A 16916-nucleotide genomic window follows, 5' to 3' on the forward strand; every position below is an offset into this window, starting at 1 on the left:
TGAATTTATAAATATTAAAGCATGCTTTAATATTTATACAGTTATTAATTTAATTATATTATATTTCTGCATATATTAAATTAATTCCCTGCTTGGTCTGCATATGAATAATTTTCTCACAGATTTTTTTTTCCCGAACTTGTCTCAGCCATTGAACTATAACTAGCTTAGTGCCTGGCTAGACATGCTGCTCTGCATAACAATTTAATGCCCGTAACCCAGTTTAACGGCAACAACACAAGAGCACAAGAGGCAAAGCACAAACACATAAGCACACATCATAAATTGCAGTGCATAGAGACCCACCGAGAGAGCAATTGGCGAGGCAAGTTCACAGATTGCATCATCTGACCTCATTTTACGAATGTTGCACAAATATTGACTTGGGCTGCTGCTGCTGATTGCGCCCCCCCGCAAGCAAACTTCGAGAACTTGGCCAACTTGCAACTTGGCCAATTGCAGCAAATTGGTCAAGAGACGCCAAAGAGGAGCTGCTGCTGCTGCTTGTAGCTGCAATGAGGTCAGTCTAGGGCGCTTGCGGTTGCCCATTGTTGTTGTTGTTACTGTTATTGTTGTTGCGCCTTGGCCATGTACTGTACTCTAATGTCAACTCATAACTGCATTGCTATTTTTTTTTGGGCCGCTGACCTCAAAAAGCAAACATGTTGCTGTTGCTGTTGCTGCTGCTCAGCAATTGTTGCTGTTGTCACACGAACTTTTGCCTTTGGTCCAGGCCATAACAATTGCAATCCAAAAGGCAAGCTCAGACCAAATATATAATTGCTTTTGTAGGCGTTGCCCCCACCTGATGTCGTCTCTATATGCAAATATATGTCAGCAACAACAGCAGCCACTACAAAAAAGGGCGACAAACGTGTAGAGTTTACAGTTGGGAAATTGTCACCGTTTTTTGTTGTTGTTGTTGTAACTGTGTTGGGCTCATGTAGCGGCTGCTTGTAGCTGTCAAGAGTGCCCCGAAAAAAATAAAAACAAAACCAACAAAAAAATCATTAAATTGAAAAAGAAATAAGGGTACCAAGTGCAAAAGGTTACAGGTACAGGCAAGCAAAAACAAATGAAGGAAATGAATTTCAATTAAATTTTAAGCTAAAGCGTTGCTTCAATACTCTAACTAAATGCAAAAGAATTTGAAAATAGATAAAAAATTATGATAAATATAAAGATAAAGATTTAAAAGCTAGCAAAAATAAAAGAAGCTTAATAATTTATATAGTAATTTAATATATCAAAATAAAATTAGTTCAAATCTTAGAATATTAATAAATGATAAATAATGAACACATAGCTTGGTTAATTAAAAGACTCTCAAGTTTAACTATAACTAAAAACTGAAACCAATTAATATTTAAAGCCTTTTTAGGCAATTTAAATGTTGCAACCTGCAGCTTAGAGTATCCTTAAGGCAATACAACCTGGCGGCTGAAATAAATCTGACAAAAAGTTTTTTAGGCGCTTGGCTTCGACTTTAGAATGCAGCCAGGTTGCGACGACGGCTCGACCCGCCTGATGATGAAGTGATTTTGGGGGGCACTGGCACTGACTCTGGCAGTGGCTTTGGCACCGCAATGACAATCGGCAGTTGAGATTTGGAGTCAGTTGCTAGTTGCTGCAGTCGCAGTCGGAGTTGGAGTTAAAGTTAAAGTCAACTTCAATGCGCACGCGCTGCCTGCCACTTAACGAGCGCTGGGCATGGGCCATGGAGCCTTTGAACAAAAGGCTAAAAGGAAAGCAGACCCACTGCTGCTGCTGCCGTCGCCGCTGCCGCTGCTGCTGCTGCTGCTGCTGTTGTTGCCTTTGAGGGCGTTGCAGCCAACCAAAAAGAAGGTGACAAAGTCACGAAATTCTTGTCAATTTTCAACTACAGACCAATTTGTTTTGTCTTCCCCAACAAAATAAAACAAAAACCAAAACACACAGCAAAGAAAAAAAAAACATCGTGACAAATCAGGCTACCAAAATTGGACGCAAATCGCAGTCACAGCATACTATACTATATATATTCTAAGTTATATTTACAGCTTCCGCTTGCCGTTATTTACTTAGCTAACTAAATAGTTTTTGTTGCTTTTTGGGTTTCCCAGCCCCGTTGGCTTGGTGTTAAACTTCACAGCACTTTTGCCTGATTTTGGTCATGTATAAAGCCAAATGAAATTGTCTGGCACGCTAAGTGTTTTCTTCAGTTCAGTTTCGCCATATATAGCCACACGGATTGATTGCACACCACATGCAATGTGCGCAACGTGCAGCGTGTTGCAAGCGGCAACTATCCCTCTGATGTTTTGCGAACATCAAACAAAATCATTTTCGCATTTTGTAGTCCAAAAAAAAAAAAAAAAGAATCAAGCAACAACAACTTAACACCATAAATTTCAATTACTTTTAACCACTTTTACCCGCTTAAAGAATTTTCAACTTGCTGCTAATGTTATTACTGATACAAGTTGCCTTTTTTGTTCAAACTATAGAGAGAGAAAGATGCGAAAAGTATTTAGTTCCCATGCTTGAAAGTAGAGCACGAGATCTAGGATAGAATATATGACTTAAATAAAGCAATTAAAGCTTAATATATAGCTAAAGTTATGACAATGAATTCGAAATAAATTTCAATAAAATTAGTTTAAATATATATTATAGTCTGAGGTAATGCTTATGCAGGCTTTTATGCCAAACTTTATTTATAATTACAAATAAATGCCTTGAATTTTATTTTGAAGCCTTATGACAAAATTTGGTCTACAAATAGAATATTCTATAATGAAATGTTGCATACTGAAAAAAGAAGCTTTTAAGACATACTATAAAAGAAAACTGCTAAGCCCAATTCTTGTAAACATTATTTTATATGAACTGGCATTAATTTGCATTTTATATATATTAATTCGTAGATTTTTGCTTAACAAATTTTTTGCAGCGAGTACTTAGAGGCAACTTTCCACTCATTATGAATGCCAATGAGGCACATGCGGCAGCCAACGATATCGTTGAGTTCATCGGTGCAGCTCAATCGCTGGCATAATGTTACATGCAGCCATCTAATCTGCCATAGAGTCAGTTGTAGACGAAATCAAAAACAAATTCTGCCTTATATGATGCGAGAGTAGCTCAGCAAGATATTAAATGAGCAGGCAGCGTGGAGTGGCCATTAAGCGTGGTCCTCGATCTTCGGCTACGCTCCTACATATTTCAACACCATGAACTTGAAACTTGTATGTGGCAAGTTGCAAGCTTAAGCTGAGTCTGAAGCTTAAAAGCATTTTGTATTCTAATTAGATTGTCAACGGCACGACAACAACCTCATTTTGCAACAAAATGTTGCACATATACATACGTATATGTATATTTGCATTAGCGCCAACGTGCAGCAGCGTTTGCTAGACAAAAATCTGCATAAAGTTAGCAAATGGGCAAACAGTTTTTTGTTCGCTTTTTTTTTTTTTTGGGGGCAGGTTTTTGAAGTTCATTAACATGCACAGGTTAATTACCATTGTTGTTGTTGTTGTTGTTGTTGCAGCTACTGTGGCAAGGAAATGAGCCATTAGAAAAAAGCAGGCGCAGAGCGCCGACGATAAAATGGCTAAAAGCACACATAAAAAAAAAAACAGCAACAACAACACAGAGACACATGTAAAGTGTCCGTCTGGCTGTGTGTGTGTGTGTGGGACTGTGACAAATGCTGCCAAGCAGTTGAACGTGGCCTTTTGTTGTTGCTGCTGGCTTTGGTACATGCAAAATGTTGCACTGATAAGCGCAGCCAACGGTGGCAAAGACGGCCATCCCGTCTGTTGCACGTACCGCACAGTAGCTGCCGCAGCGGTACAAGCTAAATGAGCTGCAGCAGCAGCACGATCATTAAAACAAAAGCGGCGCGACAATAGCCAAGCGTACACTGGAGCGAAGAGAGAGAGAGAGAGAGAGCCTGGGCTGCCATCGCTGACAAGGCATGACCAAAGCACAGAGCCCACAACAGACTGTTGCTGCTGCTGCTTTAGCTGCAACTGCAACTTCAACTGGTGTTGGATTGCCTTAAACGATCCGCGTGAATAACTAATTTCAATGGAAGCTGCTGCCTGCACACGCGCGCGCCTCTTAACATTTATCACCCACCATCGGCCTGGCCAAAGCTAACACAGCAATCCCCACTGCGCTTCTATCTATCTCACTCGCTCGACTTAGCGCGGCTTAGACAATGCCACTTCGCTTTTTGTGCCAACAAAACAAAAAATTGCTGAACTGCACTTAAAAGGAGTGCGTAGGACAGTGCAAAGCGCATGCAAACGCATGGACGTCTAATGAGCCGCACATGCAAAATAAAAAAAAATAAAGAGTCGTAAAGCAAAAAAAGTTAAGCTTTGTTAGCAGTTAAGTGAATGAGTGAGCGAGATAGATTCTTTATGAAGCAAGCCATAATATAGAAACCAGGCATGTAGCTAGGGGAGGGGCACGGGGAGCGCACCACCCCCCCACCGAAAATTTCAGAAATTCCACTATAAACACAAAATATACATACAATTATAAAATAGACTAGAATTATAAACATTGAGATACTATAAATCAGCTTAAAAAATACGATCTGAACGTTATGTTGGCATGAACAATACAATTAAAACGAGTATTAAAATGTATAATTTGAAAATTATTTGCTCTAGTAATTAACAAAAAAGTAAAACAAACAAGACAAATTTTCTGCCAAATATAAATTTTCAATGATTTATAACTCAGCGAAAAGTCGTCCTATCTCAGAGTTTTATGCATTGTTAGACTCGTAAGATGCATGTAAAATCCTACATTTAATGTTGCAACTTTGTTTTTAGTATCAAATGCATAACGCAGTGAAAGTTTCAAGAATAGGATAATTTTAAAGAATGTTATGGCTAAAAAACGAATGCAATGAGTGCTTCTAATTTCTAACTTTGAGATGCTGTAACTTAGTGAAAAAGATCTGATTCAAAAGTTTTTGGCATATTCAGATAATTGAGAGTCTAAATAAACACTTTGTGCTTAATTTGATTAATGAACAAATTTTGTTGGCAAAGTAATTGTAGGCAAAATGCTTATCCTGCTAGTTCCTTTAATTGAGAGCGGTCCTAGCTATTGTCTTTAATTTATAAGATATTTTATCCACCATAATATCACCCAGCAACTAAACTTTTCCATTCAAAATGAGCTTAGTTCTTTTTAAATCGTCAGAGTTTTGACAAAAAATCACATGCTTAACTTAATTTGTATAATTTTAAACTTTTCACAGCTTTATTGATATGTGCATAAATCTGTATGGCTGAAGTTATGAATAATACTATATATTTTAATTAAATACCTACCATAAACAAATACGTCAATTATTTGGAAATATACAACATTCCAAGAGCTGTAACATAGCGAAATGGCTTATGTCAATATTTCAATGCACAGTTTTCAGTTCATCTTTGGCATTCTCTATAAATTCCACACTTGCTGAGGCTGCATACCTCAGCTCAGCTGCTGTTGCATTTCTTTTGTTGTTAAAGTTTCATTGGAAGCAATCAAGAGTTCATTTGCTCACGCTTGGCAACCACAAAGGGTCTCGGCAACGTCAAGCGTCGGGAGAGCGTCACGTAGCAAAGGCTTTATATCGTATAGATCTTGTAATGCCAACTTGTTATATGCCTCAACTCTGAACTTAATGTAACGCATGCGTGTGTCTCTCTGTGTGTGTGTGTGTGTGTGCCCACTCAACTGTTGTACCAGGAACTAACAGCACGTGCAACAAAAAAGAGGCACAAACACATATCAAGCTAATTAAGCATACTTCAATAAAGCAAGAAAGAAAGAAAAAACGTGGGCCAGGGCACACATGAAGTTAAATCTGAAGCTGTAGCTGGAGCACCCACTGAGCCATGGCACGCGATAATCAATCAAAAGCCATTAAAGCCAAACGTTTTTCAAAGCTGCATTACCCAAAAAAAAAAAAAAATACTAAACAATGAATCAAAGTAGAAAGCATTTCATCAGCACTAAGACGCGCAGTTGTATGCCCTCTAGGAGTGGCAAAAAAAGAGTCTAAAAACAATAACAACACATGTGAGTCTGTGGCTGTCAATAGAAGTTAAAGATCAGTTTGGCAGACAGTTGCAGTTGCAGATGATTGACGGAATTAGAATATGAAATCGTGCGGGCAGGCATTATGATTACCGTTATTATTTATAAATGACCCAGTTAAAACCTAAACAAGCTTGACGAGCCATGTAAGTTGCCTGTGAAAAGTGAAGGCGTAAGAATGTCGCAGCCGCAGCCGCAGCAGCAGCAGCAGCCTTGGTTGCTTTTCTTTTTCTCTCTCCTGTCTGGCAAATGTCGCTCAGAGTTTGGCAAATGCAAATGTTCCAGTCAACTTTCTAAATGAAATTCCAAATCGTTTGGCTTAACTAACCTTGCGCGCACAACTCTCGCTCTCTCTCTCTCTCTTGCTCTCTTGTGGCAGCTGCATGTGTGCAGAAAATTAAAGAAATAATTTCTGGCGAATATATACAAATTGATTGTCAACTGGCAGGCGAGCCAAAGCGAATTGCAATGAGCTAGCGAGACGAAAATAAAATGTGTTAGACTAAATCAAAGCTCGCCTGACATAAAGCACCTTTCTCCATTTGCTTGAGCACACTACGGTACATAAATAGTTAACACACACACACACACACATAGACACACACACATGCATATGCACGTGTCAACGACTCTATAAACTGTCATTGGGCGGAGGCGCGGGTATAGCCAGTGGGGCTCAATTAGAGACGCGCCTGCAAATTGCTCTCAGCACTTTTATTGTCGCCAAAGCAGTTGACACTTGGCGTCCGTCTACAATTGCTCGCAGGATATTTACACAGTGAGAAAAGCAGCGCAAGTCAACCAGTAATAGTATTCATTTGCTTTAGTTGTGTTTTGACTAATAAAATATCTTAAAGATTTGTAAGCATTTGCTTTTAATTCACTTAATTTTTCTTCGTGTAATCAGCTGGTATTCTGCTGTGACGCCTTCAATGTCTGTTTGGCAAGCATCAGTTGGCCAAGACTGTACAGGTAATTGCCTTTGACAAGTTACGCAGCCAATTGCCCGCAAACTGGTAACAACTGCCAACAGGCAACAGGCTTGTTTGGCATTTTGTTTGACTTGAGATTAACGCTAAGTGCTTAGACTTAAGATGCTTCGCATTATTGGCTAAACGATCCTCACAGCAAGCAGTTAACCTTGGTTGCAAGCACACACACACACACACACGCACATTTGTTGGCTATAATCAATGCAAATGTAATTCGATGAACATTCTAAGCTTTAAATTGTAGCAAAATAAAATCACAACTAAGAGCTTAAAATAAAAATTGCGCATTAAATGACTAATTGATCAAGCTAAGTATTTATGTTAAAAATTAAATTAAATTATAGTTTTATTTCTTTTGGAAATCTCTGTTAATTGCTTCTTCATATGCTCAGGCTTATAAATGAATTACTATTAACACTCATGAGCAGGCGCATTGGCAAAACTTTTACCATAATAGTTGTCATTTAATGCAACATACAATTGCATGTCAGTTGCAAGGTGTACCCACTGCCACCCTCCACCCGCGCCCCAACACGACAGCTTGAACTCAACGCTATAAGCATTTGCCAATTTGGGCATGCAAAATGATTTTATTGTTGTCAGAAAGTCGTTGTCTGCAGTCACTTCGTCATGTCCAGCGGCTGCAGCTGAAGCGGGCATAGACAGCAGGAGTTTGAAGTGCGCCTCAGGCGATCTTTAGTTGCTGTTGTTGTTGCTGTTGTTTGGCCAAATATTAGCACACAATTCGATTTTGCATGCCATGGCAGCTTGGGCGACTAGTAAATTTTTGCGAGTGCAAGTGGCGAGTTTTTCCTGCCGTTGTTTGGCTTAAAGGCAGCTGCACTTTTCGCTTTCACCTGTTGGCCAAAAGTTATGTAAAGTTTGCTGTCAAATTAATGTTGATTTATGGGTGGACTTTAATGTGCACTTTACATGGCCAAATTGAGCACGAAACAACAACAAAAAAAGTAGAGAAATAAAGCTAAATTAACGTTAGACCTAATTAAATTGGCAGACAAGCTTGGGAACGCTTCTAGGCAATAGAAAGCTTCCAGTTGACAACTACAATAGGCTACAAGAAAGAAATTCCTGAAGAAAAAAAAGAAACACATTTAACTACGAAACATAGCTTTTGTTTTAGGTTAAAAGACTTCGATGAGTATGAAAGATTTTTCTCAACTAAAAGCATTTCTCTATAACATGCAGCCTAACATGACAGCCAATTTGTTGTTGTTGCTGTAGCTTAACATGCACACAAACATGCTGGTGTGTGAGTGTGAGCATATTAAGAAAAAACAATTTTCACATTAAAAGCTCTTTCACTTTCACTCGAACTTTCGTTGAGCCGCATGCTTAGAATTCCGAAGGGTCTTGCGTTTCAACATTTGCTGCTGCTGCCTTAACGCATCCTGCCCCAAACTGCAATGCAACTTGCGTTGATTTAGCCTAAACGATGTCTCCGATTTGGGCCACACCAGCGTATTAAACCATTGCACACGTCTGCTTAAAAAATAATCTTGCTGCCTGCTATGAGTTGCGCTTTGCACTGGCAGCAAACTCTCAGAGCTTTTGGAGAACAGCAGCTGGCTGACAGGCTGCTTCAGAAATATTAGCTGCTTCGCAGGCGCATCACCAAATTGCTCAGGCTCAGCATCTGCAACTGCAGGATTTTCCTGCTGATAAAATCTTTGCTGCAATATTTCCAGCAAGCAACGCTCCAAGTTCTCTTCTTCGCTTGCACTAGCTTCATCATATTCATCAAGTGAAGTTGCTAAGCTTAGTTGCGATGCAGCTGCTGACGATTGAAATTCCACTTCTTTATATTCAACAATATCGTTTACTAGATCCTCATTTAATGACAATAACTTTTGTCCCGCATTGCGTTTATCATTTCGCAGCATTTTGTAATTTTTAACTTGTGAATTTGAAAGTATTTTAGAGCCTAAAGTGTTGTTTGACAAACAAATCAATGCATGCTTATTATATATATAAGCCATAAATCCAACGAATAATATTTATTTATTATATTCAGTTGATTTTTAATCGCAGCCTATCCATCTGTACATTTCACATTACTTCGTTGAGTAAACTGTCATAGCTTGAATTTCTACTTTACAGCTTTATAATTCTATTGCTCATCATCATGTTTTTAAAAAAGTTTTGCTTCTGCATTTCACTGCGAAATGGCTGCTATTTACTTGGTTATTTCTTAATAGTTGAAGGCTTTTCAAATACAATTACTATTATGTTAAAATTCGGTCATTCGTGCAAGCGAATGTTAACGATTTGGTTCGTACAAAGCCAACTGGGTATTATAGCTGGAATTTTGTTGTTGGCTGCAGCATCAAATGTAAGTTTCTTATAAATGTTGCACTACATTTTTAATTTCAATATTTTATAGCCTACAAATTTGAGCTTTTTGATGCCCGTACAAATTGTTGTCAATTTATCAAGCTTGATTATTGAAATGATTTATTTTTTGCTGCTAACAAGCGTATACGTAAACTTAACTAAGCTAACAATTTTGTACTCAGTTTATGCAATTTTTCGTAAGTTACTTTAAAATTAAAGATGACATTGTTCTCAGTTCTGTGCTTGTAATTATTATAGTCAGACTGTCTGCATATATAATTACATTGTTTAATTAGTTTAATGCACTAATTCTTTTCTCATTTGCAGGCACTGTCTATTGTACTGTTGTTGTTTTCTCCTATTTTCAAAAGTTGGAATATAGTGGCGACGACTAAGCCAAGTTGCTGGCGCTGCGGCTGCTTATCGTTCAACGGTAGTTACTGGAGCGGTCTTAAAATCACAGCATGTAGCATTTTGTGCCATGATTAAACAGAAAATTTATTAGCCAAGTGTTGCGCAATTGGTTAACAGCTTAGCCACCATAAATCGTAGAGTCAGCGCCCAGGCCTGCTGCCAATTGTCAACGTGGCGACAAATCCACAAGTCTTAGGCTACAGTTTCCAGCTTAATTATCGCCACACTGCTGCGGCTACATGCGTGCTAATTGAGTGCACTGCGCACCAGTGACCAACTGACCAACTAACTGAACTGAAATGAGACTTGACTGAGACTTGGTCCATGTCCTGCTATGATAACAACAACGCGACGACAAACGCATGCTGTGCCCAAATGAAATTATGTGTGTGTATGTTGCAATGCCAACGTTGGCAACTGTTGGGCACCGTTGCCTGCTCAGTGATCAGCACTGATCGTGAGCCTTAATTAATTTCGTTGATTAATTGAAAGTGCGCCTTGGTTTGTATACACGCCGTATATTATTTTGCGCCAGTCGCACAGTGCAAAGTTGAAGGCAAGTAGACGACATACATATATATATATATATATATCGTTTATATATAAATGTTGTAACGGCATACGGTAGTATGCTGTGGGCGTGACAAACTGTCAGCCCTTTATTCGATTACTCTTGTGGCCAACATTTCGATTATAGCCGAAATTATTACCGCCGGCTATGAAGCGCATGGGTCGGAATTGCAATTGCAATCGAAGTGAAGCTGCAACAATTGAAACTTTAAATTATATATGTAAGTTATTAATTAACGCTGAGGTTTAGTATTATTAAGATTTTAGGCAGCGCACTCAATTTGTCTGCTAAGCTATTTTAGTTTTTAATAATTTATACAGCTGCTTTTGTTGCTAGCACTGCTGTTTATTTAAGCATATGATTAAGTTAAATTTCTTATATCTGGGGCCACTGGCTATGACCAGAGCCAAGCTTGTTTGTTATTGTTGTTTATGTGGCAATTGCAATCAGAGCTAGACCAGAGCTAGAAGCCGCCACGCACTGCCGGCAAGTGAATGGCAGCAGTAGCGACAGGTAGCAACCTACCCCGCCCCTCACAGCCTTCACCCAATCTGTAGCGTGTGGACAACGTAGGTGGCATTTGGACAGATTTGAAAATTGGGCGCCCGTTGGCCAATTGACTAACTGGCCAAGTGTCAAGCTTGCCAAATTGAAAACGAAGTTACGATGCAACTGCCAATTTGTTTTACAACAGCAGCACACACGCACACACACATGCATATCTACATGCATATGTATGTGGCTTTATTTTTAATTTAATGAAATATTACGCGCACGTGTCAGCGTAGCGATAAAATTTATTTACGCAGCACTGCAGGTCAAGTGAAAGCACATTTTGTCGAATTGTCCATTCGAATATATGTATACAGGAATTTCGGCCACAGTAGTGCACCGGGCAGACCTTCAAATTGAATTTACGCTCGGGCTTAAGCTGCAGTTGCAGTGATCAGTGCAAAAAATTGAAAACGAAATCGAAATGTAATCCTGACTGCTATAAAAATGGGCGTAGGGCAGACGCTCTGACACGCAGCCATATTTTAAATGTCAACGGGCAATGCACAGTGGTATTCATGGATATAAAATAATATTCAAAAACTTATGAATTGATTAACTGACTAAATATAGAAGAGTAATGTAAAAGTTGAAGCTTCTAAGTCAGAGCTGCTAAGCTTATTGTCAGCTTTGGCCCACTGTGCGGCCAATCGCTGATCTGTTGATCTGCACAGCAGCCAAGGATGCGCTGCTCATGCTCGTTCAGCTTGCCTTGTCCGTGCGCATCAAAAATTCAATAAAATACCATTAAATTACAAAATGAAGACAATTCATTTTTGTTTCTGCTGTATTATTTTTTCATTTTGTTGTTGCTGTAGTTGGGCAGGTCTTGGTTTTGGGACTTAATACGCTGCATTTTGTTTCTTTAAGCAGCATCATTTAATGTCGCTTTGCAGTTATAAGCAATAAAATATGAAAATCTTCGCTTATAAATGTTGAAAACGACATTTATCGTAATATTTTATGAAACTCACTGAATACTCGACTCGGTTTGGCTTGCGGCAGCAGCAACTACAACAAACAATGCAACATTGTAAGCATGTTGCAAGTAAAATTGACTTGCAATTGCTGCTGTTTATAATACGCTTTGACTTTGTATATATAGTATATATATATATAGCTGATTAATGCTTATAGTTGTTAATACTTATATTTAAGGCTGCTGCAGTTTATTAAGAGCTTTTGAGCTCTTAGCTGTAAGCTAAACACGCCTGCGCTGTTGCTTAATTATATTTTATGCAATCATTGTTAATAAGAATTTATGTTAAGGAACCTGCCTCAAGCGTACGGTTCACCTCTTGCCCAAGGCCATCAAACAAAATTAGTCGAATCGCTTAAGGCCAACGCCCACAGTCTGCAGCATCCAGCGCATTCATATGTATGCATAATTTTTAGTGCTCTTAAGCCTCATGTGGTCATTACAACGCTGCGACTAATGGCCCCAGCTCAGGAAACAGGCCCACACAATTGCCACAGCAATTCACATAAAGCTTGGCGACTGTTGCCCCCGATCGACGCAGCACAAGTGCAACACGTTGTTGTCATTAGGCTCTGGCATGAGTGATGCGCTCTGGGGTCGTTGGGGCGTCACTTTTTGGTGGCCTAGGCTAATTTCCATAATGCCCCTAGAACAGGTCGTTCACTTTGGCAGACACGGAGAATCGTGTAATATTCTTTTTTTGGAGTTGTAATCTGGCGGCTTAAGTGAATGCAATGGCCCAACACCTAACTGGCAGCGCTTCACTTGTTGGCAATGGCAATTTAATGGTTCTGCAATTGCTAAACCCATCTCTGTCTTTACAAAGTGGCAAAGTTGCAACTTGCAACTTGCAACTTGCAACTAGCAACTTGCTGCGCTGTTATCTGTTACTCCACTTGGCCACTGCTGCTGCTTGGCTGCTTAACCGTTGTTGTCGTTGTCCTCTGCCAGCGCAACATGAGTATGATTTATTGAAGTTTATGTGCTGGAGTTGGCTCTCAAAGCAGCTTCTGGCCCTTGGAGCGCCAAATGGCAATTCGTGCTGCTCGTTCGTTGGCTTTGACTAGCAAATAGGGAGGAGACAAAAAGCTTTGGTTATTAAATAAACTCAGCTAGCTCAACTTAAAACCAAAATAAATTAAATGCACTTTAGCAAGCATCGGCCTAAAATTAAATTTTATAAATAAAATATGTCGTATGACTAAGTACAGCTTTTAAACTTCTTTACTTTACTTCTACTCTCCGCATCTTTGCTGCCATCTCTAGTGCTCAACTGTTGTCCAGCTCGGCTTATGTGTATCATTTTTCTTGCTCAGCAGCTTTATTGTATTTTATATTATTTGCGCTTAATTTGCTGCACCGGCCATATGCACCTGATATGCTGAATATTTCAAGACAGCGCCTATATCGTTTGCTATATGGAGAGAGACTGTGAACTTTTGGCTCTTGGCAGACAAGTTCGTTAATTTGACGCTTGCAACACGTTCGCATAAATTTTCAAAGTGCAAAAATGAATATGAAGAAGTAAGAGACAAGAGGCAGAGGCAGAACGAGCAAAAGAAGCAGTAGAAGCATTCTCAAATGAGTCTGTGGCAGGTTTTGTGGGCAGTGCCCCAATGCTTGGGCTATTAGCGCACAATGGCCAACGCCTGCGCCGCCCACTCCAGCACATCAGCTTCCAAGTGCCAGCTCATGTTTATGGTTATGCGGCGTTCCTTTTGTCAATTGCCAGACAATTTTTGCCTTTAAGTTTCAGTTTAAGTGCCAACTCAAAAGGCACAGACACAAAGGCAACTTGGCCGCTGCTCTGAGATTTATGTGCTGCTGTTGTCATTTTAAGTTAATGGCTTGTAACTCTTACTGCTCTCTCGCTCTCTTTCTAGCTCTAGCTCGCTAGTATGACTGCTAGTTGTAGATTTCATAACTCTTTGCATAAGTTGATAGTCGTTCTCCTTTTACATTGCAGGTGAATTTTCATTTACGCTTGAGGCAACATGCAAAATTTATGATGCGACTTTTAAATTGGTTTATGGCAATTTCCGACGAGATCAGCACCCACCCATGTTTAGGTGTAAGCTAAAAAAAAGAAAACCATTAAAAACTAAGCGGGCAAAAAATATTAATTAAGTATTTGGTTGGATTTTTTTAAATATGTAGCTTTTACTGCAATGTCACAATTAGTATTATTTTAAAGCATTTGAAACAATTATTTAAATTTAAACGTGCACACACATACATACATATATTTCAAAATGTGCTCAGATGACAATTGCAAAGCAAGCGACAATTGTTGCTGCAATCTAAAAACGAAATCTATTTTCATATCCGCTTGGAATTTAGTGCATGGAATTGTTCTAATCATTATTTGCATTAATGGCTTTTTCAGAGGACCTATGTTCAGATTAAGCAAAGATGAAGTAAAGCTCAATGTGGGCGCCGAGGAAATAAGCTGGAAAGCAAGGGAAACTCCAAAAGATAAAATCACTTGTAAGATTTTTTATATAGCCGGTTTCATATTTGGTATTCTAATATTTATCGGATCAATATTGCATATTATTGGGCATATAAAAGTAAGTTTGCTCTGCTGTTTTCGATTTAGTTCATAGTTTCTTCTCCCTGACTAGAAACATCGTAGCCTTTACTTGATCGGCTTCGTTATGGCCAACGTCTCTTGCCTTATTGGTAATGCAGGCTTAATATATACAATAAGTTAGTATGCTAATATTTATGCAAGTGTTTGATATTCTAATTTATTTCGATTACAGTTATTGCAATTTTAGGCTTAATATGGTGTAGCAGATACTGGTTGGTTGGACTAAGTGCCGAGGCTAATAAGAATAGCCAAGAGAAAAGCTGAATACATACATTTCAAATTGTAATGTGTTTACAAAAAGTCAAATAGTTTATATTATTATTTATATTTATTTTATTGCATATGTTTAGCTAAACGTATAATTTTGACAGCTGTTTAACTTTCAAAGCAAAATGATCGAATTGCAGCTGTTATCGATATCGATTGTTTTGCTGGGCAGCACTTAACGCATGTCAAAAGCCAAGAAAATTTCAAGCTGCTTAAAAATTCAATCGTAATTGTTTTGATTTCAATTTTTTGTTTCTGCATTAAAAGTACTAAAGATGAAGCGTCATAATGCCAAATCCTTGGCCGCTGCTGTGGTAATAGCTTCAGCTGCCGCTGCTACAGCGGATGGCAAGAAAAAACCAGAAGTCAAGCAGAGTCTAAACGCCGCCTCGGCGCTATACGTGGATGTGGTGAAGAATATGTCAAAGCCGGACTGCTCGCCGTCGTCAACGCCACCGGCTGCACCCAAGTTTACCATATTGCGTGAAGATTTCCCAGCGCTGCCTGGCACACATAAGACATTCAATTTGCGTGGGAGCCATGTGCCAGATGACTGGACTGCAATGATAAGCGATGACGAGGAGGTCGATGAGGCTGTAGAGACTGCAGAACTGGCAGCGGCAGTTGTAGCTGTAGCTGTGTCTGAGGAGGAAGATGAAGGTGGGCAGCCAGTATCTAACGCCGAGGAAGAAGATGAGAAGGTGGAGGTCGAGGTGGAGCCACCAGCTACGTCGGAGGATTCTAGCGAGGATTTGGAGCAGTTGCTTGATGCGCTTGAGGAGCTTGTGAAACAACAATCTAGCGACTCTAGCGAACAGGATCTAAATAACAATGATTCGCCGCCAGTTGTGGCGCTTGTTGCAGCCACCAGCAATACTACTACCAGCAACAACAACAATAACGACAGTAGTACTAGCAGCAGCAGCAACAGCAACAAAGAGAAAACCAAGTCCAATGAGTTCTTCGTGCCAAGTTACTATGAGCGCCTGACCAGCAACAACAAAAGTCACATCTTTGGCGCTCAGTTCATCAATGAAGGTGTGAGTCAGCGCGTCTCCAGCCGCCTAAACAAAGCTGAGCCTGCAACTCAGACTGCTGCCAACATTGGTCCACCTCCTGGCTTTGATCAGATGCGCTTGTTTGCGCGTCTGCGAACCAATGGCATGGGCATGCCATTGGGTGGCGTTGCCCTTGACATGTCACCGCCAGCTCGACCGCAGCAGAGCCAGCGTAAGGGGCGTTGCATGGACGGCCCCTATGGCTTGGCTGGTTTGGCCAGAAATTTGGAGCGAGCGCAGAATAATCCTCACTTGCTCTCACAAATCTTTGGCCTTGACGCAGCACATCTTAATATAGACGGACACTGTTGTACCAATCGTGCCAATAAGCTGTATCCCTCGTTTGCCGGGCCACTGCTGGGCGGACGTTGTAACCCGCATGAGGTCCACTATGATGTACCATCATATTATCGACGGCCACCCTTGCAAAATGCTTTACCACAGCCGCAGGTCGATCAAATGCAGAATGAGCTTTTGTTCTTCTTCTTCTATACGTATCCAGCTGATATGATGCAAATGCTGGCTGCTGCTGAGCTAGCAGAGCGTGGCTGGCGTTATCACATCTACGAACGCCTCTGGCTGCGTCGTCAGCCCGACAATCCGCACTATGTCTGCTGTGATTATAAGGAGTCCGGCGAGTATAACTATTTCAATATGGTGCAGTGGAAAATACAAGCGCGCTTCTTTGATCTGTTGCCCAATCAGCTGGAGCGCACCATTACCAAAGCGGAGCTGCTAGAGCAATATGGCTATCATCCTCAAATGGGGTAGGCTGCCAACAAACTGACGCTCAAGTCAATTAAAAAGCAACTGACAAACTATTTAAATATATATTTTATTTGCTATACAAATAATTGTTGGTTGTTTTTATTTGTTTAGTTCAGCTTGAGCTAACAGTCAAGAAATTCAAAAGCTTAAGCAGCGATAACACAAAGTATCGATACTGTGACTCGTTACTTATCAGGTACTTTAGCTTATGCGGCTAACAAGTACAATTCAAAATAGCAACTTGCGCTAAATTTTATGCTGTGGGGCACACCTT

General features: G+C 39.9%; 1 protein-coding gene and 1 long non-coding RNA gene across 2 annotated transcripts; both read left to right on the plus strand.

Annotated features, from left to right (window-relative positions):
- Positions 1-9156: 9156 nt before the first annotated feature.
- Positions 9157-9943, plus strand: LOC108605605. Its single transcript, XR_001915387.1, has 3 exons — positions 9157-9438; positions 9490-9637; positions 9768-9943. It is a non-coding gene; the product is annotated as an uncharacterized LOC108605605 (long non-coding RNA).
- A 4226-nt stretch (positions 9944-14169) lies between these two features.
- Positions 14170-16687, plus strand: LOC108598861. The gene is made up of 4 exons (XM_017985622.2): positions 14170-14526; positions 14581-14665; positions 14722-14831; positions 14900-16687. The coding sequence occupies exon 4, from the start codon at positions 15092-15094 to the stop codon at positions 16643-16645; it is 1554 nt and encodes a 517-aa protein (XP_017841111.2). The 5' UTR covers positions 14170-14526; positions 14581-14665; positions 14722-14831; positions 14900-15091; the 3' UTR covers positions 16646-16687.
- Positions 16688-16916: the final 229 nt, after the last annotated feature.

This window comes from Drosophila busckii, chromosome 2L (assembly GCF_011750605.1).
Source record: "Drosophila busckii strain San Diego stock center, stock number 13000-0081.31 chromosome 2L, ASM1175060v1, whole genome shotgun sequence".
In the NCBI taxonomy this organism is placed as follows: domain Eukaryota; kingdom Metazoa; phylum Arthropoda; class Insecta; order Diptera; family Drosophilidae; genus Drosophila; species Drosophila busckii.